This window comes from Erpetoichthys calabaricus, chromosome 1 (genome assembly GCF_900747795.2).
Source record: "Erpetoichthys calabaricus chromosome 1, fErpCal1.3, whole genome shotgun sequence".
Classification (NCBI taxonomy): Eukaryota; Metazoa; Chordata; class Cladistia; order Polypteriformes; family Polypteridae; genus Erpetoichthys; species Erpetoichthys calabaricus.
Genome location: NC_041394.2, coordinates 186,878,135 through 186,894,969, shown reverse-complemented (window position 1 = coordinate 186,894,969; position 16,835 = coordinate 186,878,135). Strand labels below are relative to the sequence as shown.

Genomic DNA, 16,835 nt, shown 5'->3' with positions numbered 1-16,835 from the left:
ATTCAACACCAGCTGGCACCGTGCTTCCTTTATCAGCAATAACTGCAACTAAATGATTCCTGTAGCAAACAAGCGATTGATTTTCCTTCTAGCAGAAGTATTGTGCTGAGGCCACTCTTTGAAGTGTTGACTTGTAGCGTAACTCCTTTGTAATCAGATTTTTTATCTGCTGGAATGCAGTGTTATTTATCTCATCCCATACAAAATAATTGTCTTGCTTCAGGAATTGTCACAAAAGCGGAATAATCTCTGAGAGTCTTAGGGCAAATCTGGAGAGGCAGTTGATCATTCCCAGAATTATTTTTACTTTAGATTTATCTTGTGGAGACTCCATTTCTTTTATAGCTATCACTTTTTCTGTGTCAGGTTCAGTGGCATCTGGTGAAAAAACTTTGGGTGGGGGCATAGTTTTTGTGGGGACACACTGAAGCAGCACTTATCTATAATATAATGCCCTTCACATCTATCTATTATATAGTGCTTTTCATATGTATCTATCTGGTCATTCCACATGCTCTCGTGGTCCTTATCATATTGTCATTGCACATCCTGGCCTGTTCAATACCGGATCCTTAGGACAAATCCAGGCTAAAATGTATTATACCCTTTCCACCATGCTGCCCAATCTAATGCCAGGTTTCCCATTTCTACTGTGCTCCAAAACTTCAGTCTGTGAGATCCACTGTCCCCTTATTTTTCCAAAAACATGCCCTACAGATGTGGAAAGGAACAGGTCCACCTACCACCCAAATTTTATACTACACCGGTCTCTAAATTGCCTATTCCTCTGCCAACTCGCCCAATTGCACATTCTACCAAAACCCACACCATAATGTCCGCAACCCCACTTCCATAATCTTCCAATAATGTGGACTTCTTCTGTCCTATAACACATCCATAAAATAAGTCCAATCCAAATCTTATTCTGCCTATGCTCAAAGAGTGCTCAGTCCTTGGCTATCTACACTATATTCCATAAATCCACATCATACAATCACTAGTCCTCTGATTTTTCTTAAGACTTGCATCCCAGGTTATTATTTACCACACCCACTCAGTCATTCCTACCCTAATGCTGTTACAGTTGCTGCTAGTCTGCCTAGTCCTATGCAAGTTTGCCAGGCTTACCTTGCCTGGGCAAAAATTCACATTGCAAGTTAAAACATAACATGCCCCCTAAACCTGTCCTATACTACAAGTCCAACCTAAATCTTATTCTGCCTTTACGATCAGCATACCTATGTTTCCTTGAACATAAATTTTGCCCTCCTTTCCTTCAGGCCTGAAAATTTCTCAATTACTTTCTGATTAAATTGAGTCATTTAACTAAGCCTGCCAAATAATTCAGACACATGCTATTGCCTAGATCAGTGTTTCCCATACTTTTTAATGTAGTAGCACACTTTTTGTAACCAAAATCATTCCAAGGAACACCACTATCTTACTAACCACAAACACATTATATCTCATACACCTCCTCAACTACCCTAAGGGGTGGGACTACCGGAGAGGCCGGTAAAAAAGGAGCTCCGAGACCAGTGTTCGCAGACATGGCACTTGGTGAGCACTTTGGTGCCACCTCCAAGTTGCTTCACCCTTTACCTTCCCCTATCATGCCTCAGAGGCAACTGAAGATCCATACAAATTCTTAACTGTGCAAAGGTCTTCTAAGACCACCAGTGCATTTACCCAGTCAATGGGTTTAGTTATTTTTGTAATGATTCTCAGTTTCCATACTCTCCAATGGATTCTCTTAAGTGGGTACACTACAGGGGTACCAGAAGGATCAATATTTATATTGCATTCACCTGGAAACCGCCCTATGCCTTTAAAGACATCAGCAAACATATTCATAATGTCTACAGGCTCAGTTGTATCTGTACCACATGTATTGACAGCACAAGTTTGATTAAGTCCATTTTAAAGGCAAACTTTCAGTCCAAGATTGCGTGGCACTTGTGTATTCACTACACAAAATTCCTGCATGGTTGTAGCATCTCTGTATTTACAAAAATATCTGGCAAACTCCCTCTAAATCTAGCTGTTCTCCCCCATATCCAGAAAGGTGATGGGTTGTTGTTTTCAGCTTGACATGAATAAAATGCTTTTTATATTTGCTTGTTGGTATTATGTTTACTTGGGGACCTGTGTCTAGTTTAAATATAACTTTATCAGGCAGCGGGCCAACTTCAATTTCTGCACATGCCTGCTCATGCTTTGTTCAGTTCTCTTTTGGTGATAGCATCTATAAAAAGCTCATCTTACTTCACATCTAACAGTGTGCACAGTTTTTGCTGTGTGCGGTTGCTGAGACCAGCATGCTTTGGCAGAGTGTTTAAATTTTCCAAACTTTTACATTGGCACCCTCTTGCAGGTCGCGGACCTTTATCTTTATATCTTGCACACACTGTCCACACACTTTGATTTTTATGCTATCTTAATAGCTTTTACCTGTTTTAGTGGAATGCCGTGCGACACCTTTGTGGTGTACAGCATGCACCGGTTGAGGCATTTGGTTTGGTGCACATGGATGTACCATAGTCTTTAACTACTCTTGAGCAATTTAATGTGGGCATGCAATGTCTATTTCTTTTTCCAGTGTTAATTCTGGTCCTTGATTCAATAGCAACAGTTCTTCACTAGCAATTTTAGCTCTGTTATAAAATATTCAAAGCATTCTCTATCCTTTTGAACTCTTGCATTAAATACATATCTTACAAATATGTGTTTTCTTGGGCATTATGTGCTGTTTAAACTTATTATAATACGTCATAGGCAATTTAGCATCTTCCACAGTTAATACCCACATGTCATAAATGTCCCTGCCTTTTTCTCTTACCATTAAAAGAAGGCATCTGCAGTTCTCTTCTTCTGTTTTCACACACAGTGGTCTGCTGAATATCAGCTCAGGATATTGACAGAACCACATTTCTAATAAGTTCAGCGACTCCCAATACATGTTTAATGTTGGGACTCGACTCCCGAAGAATATATCTTCACATTTATCTGTGAGTTCAAGCAATTCTGACACCATATAATAAAACAAATCTTTCATTTCATTGGTAGAGTTAAATTTGCTCTGTAGCACTTTTGAATTGCTGTTATCATGTCACTCACTCCTCTTCCCACACAGCAGTTTTTAAGTACTGCGCAGCTGTGCTTTTTCTAATAAAAATACCACCACGCAGGGATGCAAGTTCAACTGATTTTTTCTATTTTTCTTTTACTTCTCTCCATATAAATCATATACATTCAAGAATGGATCCGTCCCCCTAGGCTTCATGGGTAATGTAGTTGTTTAGCTAGAAATTCAATCTTTATATATAATACTCTACTGTGGCTGTTCATTTGTCTGTCCAGGATTTTAAATCACCTGTAGCTCGCAAACCGTTTCACCTATTGACCTGAAATTTGGTACACATATACTACGTGACCTCTGCTATCCGCTTTCGGGGTGATTATTTTTATTACTCTTTTTATTTTTATTTTATTTTAGTGTAGATTCAACTCTCGGCAGCGCACAGTATGGCGGCTATGCGGTGCATGCATATGTGCATCGTTCTCATTCCCTACCACCTTTGCTGTCACTTCCTCTACCTCTTCATATCTATAATCATTCTTGTGGCAGATTGAAGACTTAAGTGCCAGCTTAAGTGAAAAATTAAAGAAAACGTACTAAGTAATTCCAACAAAAAAACTAACTTAATCAGTTTTAACGCAAAAAGATGCAGACGAAAGAAGAGAGGCAGTGGGCCGCTAGGGTGGAGAAAAGAAGAGCTGCTCAGAAAGCAGCAAGAGCACCAACCTCTAAGCAAACGAATGGTAAATGTGCAGAGAAAGAGGATGAAAACTAGGAATGCTCAAGTCAAGTGTATTCACTGCACGTTATCGTACTGTATGCTGTTACTGGCACATAATATTACAGGAATTGCTCATCATTCATATGTCAGTTTTTTTTTGTGGCAATCAATTGAAACTTGAAAGGGGACTTCCCCACATTTTCTGTTTTCGTGTTGAAGATTTTTGGTGTTCATTGCATCATAAGGAAAACTCATCATTCATTTGTTGGTGCTTCACAGCGATTGATGCTTCACAGGGGAAAGCTCATGTCGTGTACTGGGACTGAAGAGATCAGTCATGAAAGAAAAGTACCTGCTCATCTCTTATTCACACACAGCCATCAGCAAATAAAAATTAGAGGGAACATCGTTGTAAGTACTAATGGCATCAACTTGGTTGGTTGTAAATCTATGCATTACTGTAATGACAATCTCTACTGTTTCAATTTGAAAAAGTTGTTTTAAGCCACCTCTGTTTAACTTTATAAAATGAAAAATCAATAGTGTTCAGTTTAACATACTGTAAGTCTAACAGTGGTATTGCCTAAATTATGTATTGAGCTAGTGCCAAAAACATACCAACACAGCCAACAACAGTTCTAAAACTAAAGTGACGAGAAAAGTGGATAAAGGCATTATTAATTAATTACATTTCGTTCATTTTCTTCCTTTCTTTTTGTAATTATGTTTAGCTATTATTTAGCAAATTTGATGTATGAAAATGTACTATATAAATACATGTCATTATTGTAAATTTTGGTCAAAATAATTAAAATAATTAAAATGAAATTACATATTCTGGGTATATTTGGCTGCTATCAAAGATAACATATATGTTAGGGTGTTTTACATTATTCACACAGCTATCATACAAAATTATTGGGGTGTGCTGTTTTTCAGGAGGCCTCACAAAGTCTTGTCTTCCTGTAGTATAATCTCCAACGAGCACACGAGCCAGAAAAACAATTCTGGGCTGATACCAACCTCCATGTGGTGACATTACATTCTGAAGTGTATTTGGGCAATATTTACTTGCATAGCTTGCATCTCTTGCAAAATAGGTTCCTAAAAAATTGAAAACAGCATGATATTAGAGAAACATAGATATTTGTTTTCCAATAATGCTTTTGAAAAAGTACTCATTACTTCAAATACAAAATAAACTTAGAGCTTACTGGATATACCTTGTTCTAGATTTCATTTTAATACATTTACTCTAAATATTATTATGTGATGTAACCAATTCAATAAACCTTGAAAAGGTCCTACATTTGAAGGCAGAGTGGTTATCTGCAGAATGCTATTGTGATTCACAGCACACATAAATAGCAAAAGAGGCTTCCAAAACGGAGCCATAAAACAGGCCAGAATACTAACCTGACAATGCTATCCTAGACAAGATACACTATAAAGGCAGCCTGAGAGTCTACTCCACTGGCTGGCTTTGGCCTACACGAGGCCAGATAAGGCTTTGGCTTCAATACTGCAAAAATAATAGCTAGATCCCAAGAATATTTAAAACTCCCCTCAGAGTTCCCCAGAGAGGGGGTTGCAGCCAACCTGTGGCTTGTTCAATAAAGGGGTTTACTTAAAAAATGTAAGAAAAATTACAAAATATGCAAAAATATCAAAAAGGCAAAAGGATTTGCTTACTTGGTCCAAACACAATAACCCAGTAAAGCAAATACAAAAACAGGCAAAAAAAGCAAAAAAAAAAAACAGAAAGAAAGGCAATACTCACAAAACAAATCTCTATTTCACCAAATGAATCGCAAGGGACTTGCTTTCTCAGCCTACCTTTAAAGGCTGGGGGTGGTTCCTTCGTGGTGAGGTACTGGCGGCCCCACCTCTTGGGGGCTCACCCACAAAACACAAGGAACATAACAGAACTAAATTACCTCCAAAGAAACCAAGTAATAGATACACAAAATTAATAGTGACAACTTTATTAGACAAATAAGTATAACTAACAATATAAACAGAAACAATTGTAATTAATAAATAAAATGTTAACAATAATGGCATAAAAAGAAACTTAAACATAACTTAGGGGAGAAACCTTGACTTAAAATGAGTTATTTTCCTGTCAAAGAAACCTTTGACCTTGAATTTGAAAAGCATCCTATACCACCCTTTTTTGCCATTGTTTGTTAGATGGCCCCCAATAACCAAGTTAAGTTAGGATAACTTGGGACAACCCTTAACATTCAGATAAAGTGATTATATATTCTTAATTCTTATTGAGAAAGAAACCACATAAGCAATACAATAATGCGTAAAATTTTGGAATCACCTATATCCACTGTATATGGGAATTCATTTAGCAGATGTGGCAAAGTCTAAGTAAGATAAGTTGGGATAAGTTTTTAAATGTGGAGACAGTTGTTTAAATGTAGGGCAGGTTTATACAGTATGTGTTTTATGTATACAATACAGAAGACGGTTTTAGAAGCAGTACGAAATTAAAGAAAAAACTAGATAAGAAGGAAATTACAAAGGAAAAATACATCTGTAAATGGCATATCCATATTACTAACTGAGAATGCTAAACTGGATGGACGCAGGGACATCTGGCCATGGGCCCGTGGCCGCAAAAGACGTACTGCGCAGGCGCCCCACAAACCCCAAACCCCCCCAAGCAACGGAAACCGGCCGGATGGAATGCAACGAACGGGACACACACAAAGAAGAGGATTGAGACCCACGACACCCAAAGCTCCCCTCCTGTAATTGAAATAAGAAATGAGGCCACGCGCCCCTAGGACACCAAAAACAAAGGAGTCACACGCAGGCACACATAGCACACAAAATGGTTCGCACACAAAAAGGACGATTCAGCCCCACGACACACAAACACCCCCTCCACTAACAGAAATAAAAACTCCGGCAACAAGCCCCCAGCACACAAAAAAAAACAAGTCGCGAGCACCACACAAAGCCCATTGGACACGAAACGGGACAGACTACGGACATAGCACGCGAAACGTACACAAAAAGGACGATTCAGACCCACGACCACACTAACGATTGCGCCAGTTAGCTGACAGCGCGTTCAATAATAAGTCCACTTTTCATGAAAATTCATTAGGATTAATGAATGTCATTTGCAATCATTGTCATTCACTTAACTTCCCTGAAGAAACAAATGGCAATACAAGTAATGAAATTACACGTTGTTGTCAAAAAAGGCAAATTACACTGCCTCCTTTACATTCATATCCTGCATATCTACAGAAGCATCTAACTAACGAAGTACCTGAAAGTAAAAACTTTATGAACTGCATTACATCCTACAATAGTTCATTTGATTTTGCATCTACCGGAGTAAATATCAGGTCACCAAAAGGCAATAACCCATACTGCTTTCGCGTATGTGGACAAATATTACATCGCATTGGAACAGTGCACCCTGAAACAAATCAAGAATGCAAATATGCACAAATCACGTCGGGACCTACAAAGCGCTTCTGAAACCACGGAAGAAAAAATGTCTCGGCTCCAAAAACACATGTCACTCCTTATTCCAAATACCGGTCCCAATCACAGAAACATCGGGATCCACTATGACAATGCACAGTAACAATACACGTGACATCAGTCTTGCCACACTATTAATTTTAGATGAATGTACAATGGCATCCAGTCACTTACTCAACACCATTGATAAACTTCTACAAACGTTGATGAATAATAATATTCCCTTTGTGGGAAAGGTACTTTTATTAGGAGGAGATTTTAGACAGTGCTTAACTATTACTCCACTTACAATGCGCTCAGCTATTGTTCAGTCCACCTTAAAATACGCGGACAATTGGCATTGTGTTGATGAATAATAATATTCCCTTTGGAGGAAAGGTACTTTTATTAGGAGTAGATTTTAGACAGTGCTTACCTATTGCTCCACATGCCATGCGCTCAGCTATTATTCAGTCCACCTTAAAATACGCGACGACGTCATATAAACAACACGAGACCAAACTACAATACATATACAGGCGCGAGACCTGATTGGTGATAATACGAAGAAACGAACAGTCCGCATATTAACAGTGAGTTCGATCCTACTTATTACTTATCTATATTCCTAACGATAAAGATCAAACAAGTCATCAATTCATGATCACAGATACAAAACTAGACGGCTCAAGTAACGGGGCCACAAACACGAACCCGCATCAAAAAAAAAAATTCACCTCAGCGCGCTTCTAAAACCGCGGAACAAAAAATGTTACGCGAACAATTGCCATTGCTTTCTAAAGATACACTTGGTACAAAACATGCGATTTCCAGATCCCGAATATAACAATTGGTTATTACAACTAGAACATTGTACACTCACCAATACAGATGGACTTCACCCAGATATTATTACAATTCCTCAACCCTTCATCTGCAACGACTTACTTACGGAGATATTTGTAACAGCGGTCTCATTAGACCAAATGCCCCTTTTAACACAACAAAGTATATTATGTCCAAAAAATATTACTGTTGATCACATTAATAACCAGGTCATTTCATTACTTCCTGGAGAGTCACACCTCTTTCTAAGCTCTGACAAAGTTGACTCTGATGACAACAATTACCATCTTAATTTCCCCTTAGCATATTTGAACACTATTAACCCAGCCGGATTACCACAACACAGTCTTAGCCTTAAAAACGGAACAATACTCATGCTATTAAGAAACCTTAACACTAAACAGGGTTTATGCAATGGTACACGTTTAGTCGTCTACACCATAACACACAATGTTATTCAAGCAACAGTTCTTACAGGATCACATGCTAACAATACTGTTCTAATTCCTAAAATTGACCTTACAAGTTCTGACCTGGAATTACCTTTTACACTTAAACGGAAACAATTCCCCATTAAACCTGCCTTTGCCATAACCATCAACAAATCACAAGGACAAACCATGCACAAGGTTGGCATCTACCTATCTGAGCCCATTTTTGTACATGGACAACTTTACGTGGCCTTCTCACAACTTCGACGTTCATCTGACGTTAAAGTTAAGGTCATAAATGCTCCATGCCAAGGAAAACTCATTCAAGGACAAGACACCATCTTTACTACTAATGTTGTTTACAAAGAAATTTTCCAATAAACCTTTACACTGTGCCAAACACTTTATTGTTTGCTTCCTATCTGTGTCATCTACACCTTCACACTATGCTATATCTCATTCATACATCACGCTCTTTGTAATTTCCCAACACCAGGGGTTGGCGAGTGAAGCGAGCAGGGGGCGGAGCCCCCTAGTATGACTAATAACTCCAGTGCTACCTGTAGGGTGCTTAACAGCATAAGAGCAAGAGTTAAAAAGAACATTAGGGAAGCAAAGAGGAAACTATATAGAAATTCTACCCTAAACTACCCGGCGTTGCCCTGGCTTCTATTGTCTACAACATCAGTATTTGTGGAAATGTGAAAATAAAATAAAAACATATTCAAATTAATTGACATAAAATTTACATATTCATAAAGTATATCATTTTGATCTTTCATACTACATAAATACATGCATTATTGCAATATTGCTAATTACTCTATTTTTTCAATACACAATGTTTTTTGTTTTCTCCTCCAGGGAATAAATATGTATACATTTTTGGCATGCCTATACTGGAGAAAGCAACATATTGCCGACCAGGGGAAAAGCATGGACTTTGTGAGTTAATGCCTGCTAACTTGAGTGACGGGTCTTGAGCCTTATTTATAGTCATAGCAAATGCAAGCCGCACTGGATATTGCAGTCATTTAAAATCGAAAGGCATGTCAGTGGGTATATAGGAATGCATGAAACAAACATATCTTTTCCTTTGGCATTTCCAGTTAAAATTGTCACTTCTATGATGTTTGGCATGAGTTTCTTCACACACAGCTGTTGTCACATGCTTACATACAGGAGACAGTGTTGGGTCTCTGGTAATAGTAATTACCTGCTGAACCAGGGTTTGGGTGCTGTGCTCTGAGAATGGAAGATCAATGGGCATTCCACCACATTGACATCACTTCCATTATCCACCCTTCTGGACACACCCCTTCCTGCCTGAAACCCATAAGAGTGGAAGTTCAGCCATTTTCAGTTCAGTTCTAATCCAAGCTCTTGTCTGAAAGGATGTTATCTGCAACTTGTTGCATGCTTTTCCTTGCTTTCTTAGTTCAATTGTATGGGGTCACCATGGTGGCATCCCAACACTTTGATGTTGTAAATAAAAACAAGTTATTTTAAGCAGCCAGAATAACTTCTAAATGTGAGATCATGGTTTAGCTTACTTCAGAGTTTTAAGCAAAGAGTTGATTCTGTCAAAAATTCACAGACATTTCAATCTGTCATTACTACAAACACATACAAAGTGTATAAAAAATAAAAAGTATAACATTTAAAACTAAAACATTCTTAACCAGTAAACGCAAGTGTTGTGAACCATAGTCGTATATTCAACACTTTCAGCCTGCATTGAGTGGTGGAGAGGTGCGCAGTGCATTGCAAAGTAGGGAGAAGCACCAAGAACAGAAACATCAATGATCTGACTATTCATATGTTAACATCCATATGTTAACAATCAGTACTTATGTGAACCTTTGGAATCATTGTAAAAAATGGTGCAAAATGGGTGATTTAGGGAATAGACCCAGTCATGTACTACTTGAAGAGCTAAGAAGACTGAAATAAACTGAGCAGAGATTTGGTGCTTATATACCTTGGCCTAGAAGTGCCCCAAATGTTTGAGCCTGAGGCTAGTGGTAGGAAGGCACACACCACAATGCAAAGAAGGGGGGTAGGGGATGGAGGACATTGTCATGTCTGCTTCTACTTCTTGTGCTGTGTACCATATTTTGCATATCCAAACACTATCACAACATGTCCACAGATAAAGGTTGAACAGAACTGTGTGACATGACTGATTTAATGAAACACAAATAGATAGAAGTGCTAGTAAACAATGTAATACTACAGCTTTCACTGAAGTTTGTGGTGTACATTGCCATTTTGGATTTACGTCATGATCTGAAGTCGGACAAACTCAGACTTGACAGACTAGCCCCAAGTTTCTGAGTTGAAAATATGACTTAAGGGGGCGTTCCAGTTGAAAATTCAGATGAGGAACTTGGAAATTCCAATTTCCCACTTCAAATTGAACACAGCATTAATTCAAAAGAGACCCAGTCGCGTATCGCAGCAAATACAAGTCACACTTGATATTGCACTCACTTAAAATTGAAAGGCATGTCATTGAGTATCATAGGAATGCATGGAATGAACATATCTTCACCTTTAGCATTGCCAGTAAAAGTGTAACTTGGAGTGGTGCTTGGAGTGTCAGGGAAGCACGCAGAATGGTGAGAAATGGGGAAAATGCCCAGAAGCATTAAAAACAGAAGTATAAATGACCTGAATATTAGTTATATCCATATGTTTACATTCAGTACTAAATGGAACTTTTGGATGCAATGCAAGTAACAGTGCAAAGCGAGTGGTACATAAAAGAGAGGAAGTCACGTATCATTTGAAGAGCTATCAACTGTGAAGTAAACTGAACTGTGATCTGGTGTGAAGAGCCAGCTTATACACCCTGGGCTCTAAGGACACAGAAGACATGTGGCATGGTGTGAAAGGGAGGAGCATTTAACCAGGAATGCTGTCATGTTTAACTCATCCTTAGTTCAAGGTGGGCAGTTGACCCAACACTGCACTGCAAAAGTGCACAATGCTCCTTTTTATATCACAGTAGATCGAAGCTGCATGCAACATTACCCAGGTAAGTAATGTTAAGCTCTGGACATGTTGCTTGTCTGTGTCACCTGAGTCTGTTCAGATGTTTCACTTGGGCTCCAAAGTAGCCTATATTGTCTGTATCATCATAAAGAATAACTACGCCAAATTTGGTCCATTTACCGGACATTCAACCATTTATCTCCATTCTTTTCACAAGTTCTCAACAGAACATTTCCAGATGTCTGAGATTGCAGCAAATTTGTCGTTTTTCACATGTTCTACACGGGTGTCTTTGTTGTCAAAGCACAAATGCCACATGATAGACTGATAGCGGTCATGGGATATTGTATCTTTGATTGCCGGTACAACAAATAGTTCTGAGCAGGCATCAACTGTAGCACCAACTGTGATCATCACTGCTCTTGTGAAAAGAATGGAGATAAATGCCATCCACTCAGAGAGGGAGATGCAAGTTCGTTGTACCACGTGAACATCACTAAATCTATATATATAAAAATGGAATGGGTGGGTCGTCGGGTGGGCCTTTTTTTCATTCCGTCGTTTTTTCGACGTTTTGAAAATGTAGAATGATTATTTGATTTTTTTGTTTTTATTTGATCGTGTCTATGTAGCCGCCGTCGTAATAAAGTATCGCTAAAATCGTCATTTATCGTAATTTATTTTTGACGAATAACGTCGCCGTCGTCGAGGTCAGTGATACCAGTGCAAAAAAATCTGCTTATGGTTGAAAGACACGCCCTACTCACTGGACAGTTAAAAACACCAATCAAACTAACGATGACATCAAGTATTACCCAATCAAAAGTAGGAAAGGAGGCATCTTCATAAAATGCGTGTGGGATGATTTGCATGAGACGCTGCTTTAAAAAAAAAATGATAAAAAAAATACGGGATAAATCCCGTCCAGTATTGATTCAAAACGGGACGCGCAATTTCATTCTCAAACGCGGCACGATTCCGTATTTTAAAGGACGGGTGGCAACCCTACAGTGCCAGGTAACCACCCATACAATCACATTGTCATTCAGACTAGGAATGCAATGAATGTAATTACCCCGATCTACATACAAGGCGAAAGTCTTGCAACATTCAAAGATGATGGTTTGGGATAAGTACACCATACAACATAAAAGAGCTTATGAAGCCTTGAACCTAAAAAAGCAACATCTCAGAGATCGTAAAAAAAAAAATAGGAGCTAATGTCATTTTACTCGCTGTAGATTTTAGTCAAACATTACCAGTTATTTGACGAGGGAGACCAGCACATCAACTCAACGCGTGTTTAAAATCCATGCTTCTCCCACGCTCGGTTATATGTCGCGTGTTCTCAGGTAGGTGCACCAAAAAATGTATACATTTAAGCATGTAATGGGCAAACAAAAAATGAGGTATACCCGAAGGCACAGCAGTAGTACTTAATGTAACTTTACTTCTTAAATGTTAATGTTTTACTGTTTAATAATTTATACGCTTCTTATATGTTGTTCAAATTCTTTTATCAAAATACCACTGACAGCGCAATGCACGATAACATCAAGTGAATACACCATACGCATCCGCCCACGGCTGCCCTGCTGTGCGCAGATAGGACTTGATTGTACAATAAAATAAAATAAAGATAAAAAGACTAAAACAATCATCACCCATAAAGCGGATAGTAGACGTGACGTACTATATGTGTACCACATTTCAAGTGTATAGGTGCAACGGTTTGCGAGCTACAGGTCATTTAAAATCCTGGACAGACACACAAATTGCCACGGTAGCAAATTACAGAAGAAGATTTTACTGTTTAATTATTTATATTTATATGAAATGTGCTTCTTATATATTACTTCATATTCTCATATGATAATGATGTTAATGTTTATATTGATTTCTGTGTTATTAAAACTGCATGTATGTGTGTATATGTATATATATATATATATATATATATATATACTAGCAAAATACCCGCGCTTCGCAGCGGAGAAGTAGTGTGTTAAAGAGGTTATGAAAAAAAAAAACGAAACATTTTCAAAATAACGTAACATGATTGTCAATGAAAGCCCGTTTCACTCAGTAAGTCTTATGTGTGTGTTTATGTATGTGTGTGTATAACAATCATTAAAAAGAAAAGATTGAGGAACTCTTCTTCTATATGTGATGAAGCTGGATGAAGCTGACTTGACGAAGACGTAGGTGGCATAGATTGGTTTTTCTAAAACAGAAGAAAAAAATGAGTATCTATTATTATTTTAAATTAGAATGAAAATGAGAACCTTGATTAGAGATAGATTATCCGTATTAAAATATGTGCATGAATAAACTTTTGCTAACTCTCTAGCAAAAGTTTATTCATACAAATTGGCATGGGATGGCTTTGTGAAAAAGTAAAAATTAGATACAAATAAATTGAGAATGCGTACTTCGATTTGACTGAGATTATCTGTAATGATAAAAAAAAGTTTAGTATGTTTTTTTTCCATACGGGAAGGATGTAAAACCTTACATAGGCACCCTTCAGCCCGTACTGAAGGGTAGTGTCAGATTCTTACTGACTAAAAAACACCCTTTTTATTCCACAGCTACCCCAAAAACCACTATTAGGCATTACTTTGGGGTGGCAGTAGTTTAGTTATGAAACAGCTGGGTCCTGAAAAAAATCTCTTATTAGTGGCTTCATCACATATAGAAGAACAGTTCCTCAATCTTTTCTTTTTAATGATTGTTAACACGCATAATGTTTGTAAAATCATTCTGCACATGCATAACTGTTTGACCAATTAGGTTCGCTTCTGTATATATGAAGCTGTTTGACCGATTAGGTTTACTTTGGTATATATGTAAGTCTTTGACCGATTAGGTTACTTCTGCCCCGGGCAACGCCGGGTATATACAGCTCGTAAAATAATAAAAAAACAAGCGGTAACTTTTACAAGCAGCCAAAATTTACACCGGGTGTTACAGACTCAAATCAAAAATACGTTTTTATTATATCATAGTAATAATAATAGCAGCTCGCTACTCAAAACATGAAGCACCCAGCCTTGAACCCGGAACCATTGAGTTACAGGGCAGCAGTTCTTACCTCTACACCATTTAAGAATACATATCAACTCCCTGTCAAATGACATTAGAGCTTGGGTTTTTAACTCACTGACAGCAACATGAAAATCAAATGATTTTTTTGCTTTGGTTATATTCTTGAATAAAAGTGCATGTGTTTATTTGATATTTTTACTAAAGTCTTCGCACATTACACATTTCACGTCATTATTAATATAACATGGAAAAAGTTTCTGTTTTAGCTATGTGTTCAGCGGTTCCTGTCATCCTACACTTACACAGATCGTTATAGACACAGAACACACATGGAATGTATGTATTCCAAATAATGATATATTATTTACCCTATAGAACTCCTGGCACCTCACTGTCAGATAAAGAGACCTGAGCTTTGAGAATTTTGCAATTGACAGCTCTGTCGGTGGGGAGGGGGATGGGATAGCAAGCTGCTTGCTGCTTGTGCTGATCGACACATTTGCAAAACAAAAGACACTGACAGAGAGATGCGAAGGAATTTAAGGTGGCCAGAGATTATTAGTGTTTTCGTAGGCTTTAGGGATTCTAGTGTTAAAAAAATAAATAAATAAACAATAAGCATGCTGTGTTTGCTATGTGTTCTTTATGTATGTATGTGGCAACAGTATTTGTGATTTAAAAATATGTTTCACTCTACCAAACTTCCACGGCATAAATAAAAAGACAAATACTGAAACAAGACAGCAGCACTTACCTTTTCCGAACAGTGTTCCATTACTACCATGTAACCGTGGGTCAAAGTTAAGAAAGCATATGTCACGTAGATTGTTCAAGCTAGTTCCATGAAATAATTTCATTTCTTCAATATCAATAACTCGCTTAAGCTTACACATTTGTCTTTTTTTCCTGTAGAAAAATAAAAATGCAAACAATTTCAGAAACAATATCCTTTAAATTAAAACTGAGTAACTAATCACAATCATACCCTTAAGTAATTTCAGCTAACAAATTATTCAGCTGAAGTGTTTCAAGAAACGCTACTGGGGCTCCTTTACACTTGCAGAGATACTTCTTTATAAGCTTCACTGTGACTGCTTTTTTATCTTTAGTTAAGTCAGACGTTTTCCTTCTTTTTTGTAATTCTGGTGTGTTTGTTGTAATATTTATTTATTTATTGGGCTTCCCAAAACACAATTTTTCACCTTGGAACAAATAAAGTACTATTTATTTATTTATCTACACAACACTTTAGATTAAGCATTTATATAACTAGACCCTGTCCCTTTAGATCCTTATCAGGTATATGAACTGAAACCTCAAGCTGTGCTTTTACTCTAGGCATTCTCAACCTGCAGCCCACCTCATTTAGCATGTGTCCACGCAATCTTCTGGATGTTACTGACACACTCTTCCAAATCATAGGCATTGGTCATTTCTCTGCAGGTTTATATTTAGCACATGAACAACAAAACATTACACTTAAAGGCTCATAATCCTCTTGTAATTTGCGTGTCTGTAAAATCAGTTTAGGACATTTTTTAATGCCTTACGTGTTTTTTTTTAACACACTGCGACCAGGAAATGCAAATGGAAGACAATTAGGAGACAAGACACACAAAGTAGAACGGTTAAAATAGAGAAACAACTAAAGGACTTCTTCTGGTTGTGCAGGAATAGTTGGCATTCACAGTACAGTGTCCATTAAAACACTTGGGAGGTAGATTTCAAATCCAAACCTTTAATTTGCAGATAAAACTGTACATATGACAGTGTGGGTGTGTGGTCTACAATAAAAAATAAAGTAGATCTTAGTTCTCAAATTACACACAAAGGAAAATCACGTTGCAAATCTTACACAAATATTAATCTTAAAGTTGCACTAGGTGGCACCTTATAACTGAAGGCACTATTGAGAAACATTTAGTGTTAATGAAATTACAAGCGTAAATATTATAACACAAAGAAAAAACAAATGAACAGAACTCATGTTGCTTTGCTTGACGCACACTATTTCTAAGGAACTCTCTAACTTTGTGAGGTGCAAATACTTAAACAGACAGTGAAAACAACCATGCTTTCTCTTTCTTCTTGCTACCCACAGTACTTTGCTCAGCGGAAGGCTGCATCTAAGTCCATCCGCCTGCTGACTGAACTCCGCCTCTCAAACACTGCCGCCCCCAAATATGTGGTGCATATTTGCTCCTCGAAGGCTGGAATT

General features: G+C 37.8%; 1 protein-coding gene across 1 annotated transcript in view; it reads right to left on the bottom strand.

Annotated features, from left to right (window-relative positions):
- Positions 1 to 229: 229 nt before the first annotated feature.
- LOC114642532 (protein mono-ADP-ribosyltransferase PARP11-like) overlaps positions 230 to 16,835 on the bottom strand; it is a 79,791-nt gene continuing 63,185 nt past the window's right edge. Inside the window, exons 7-8 of the mRNA XM_028791395.2 lie at positions 15,372 to 15,523; positions 230 to 378 (exon numbers count right to left, since the gene is read on the bottom strand). Coding sequence (XP_028647228.2) covers positions 230 to 378; positions 15,372 to 15,523 — 301 coding nt within the window. The remainder of the gene's footprint in view (positions 379 to 15,371; positions 15,524 to 16,835) is intronic.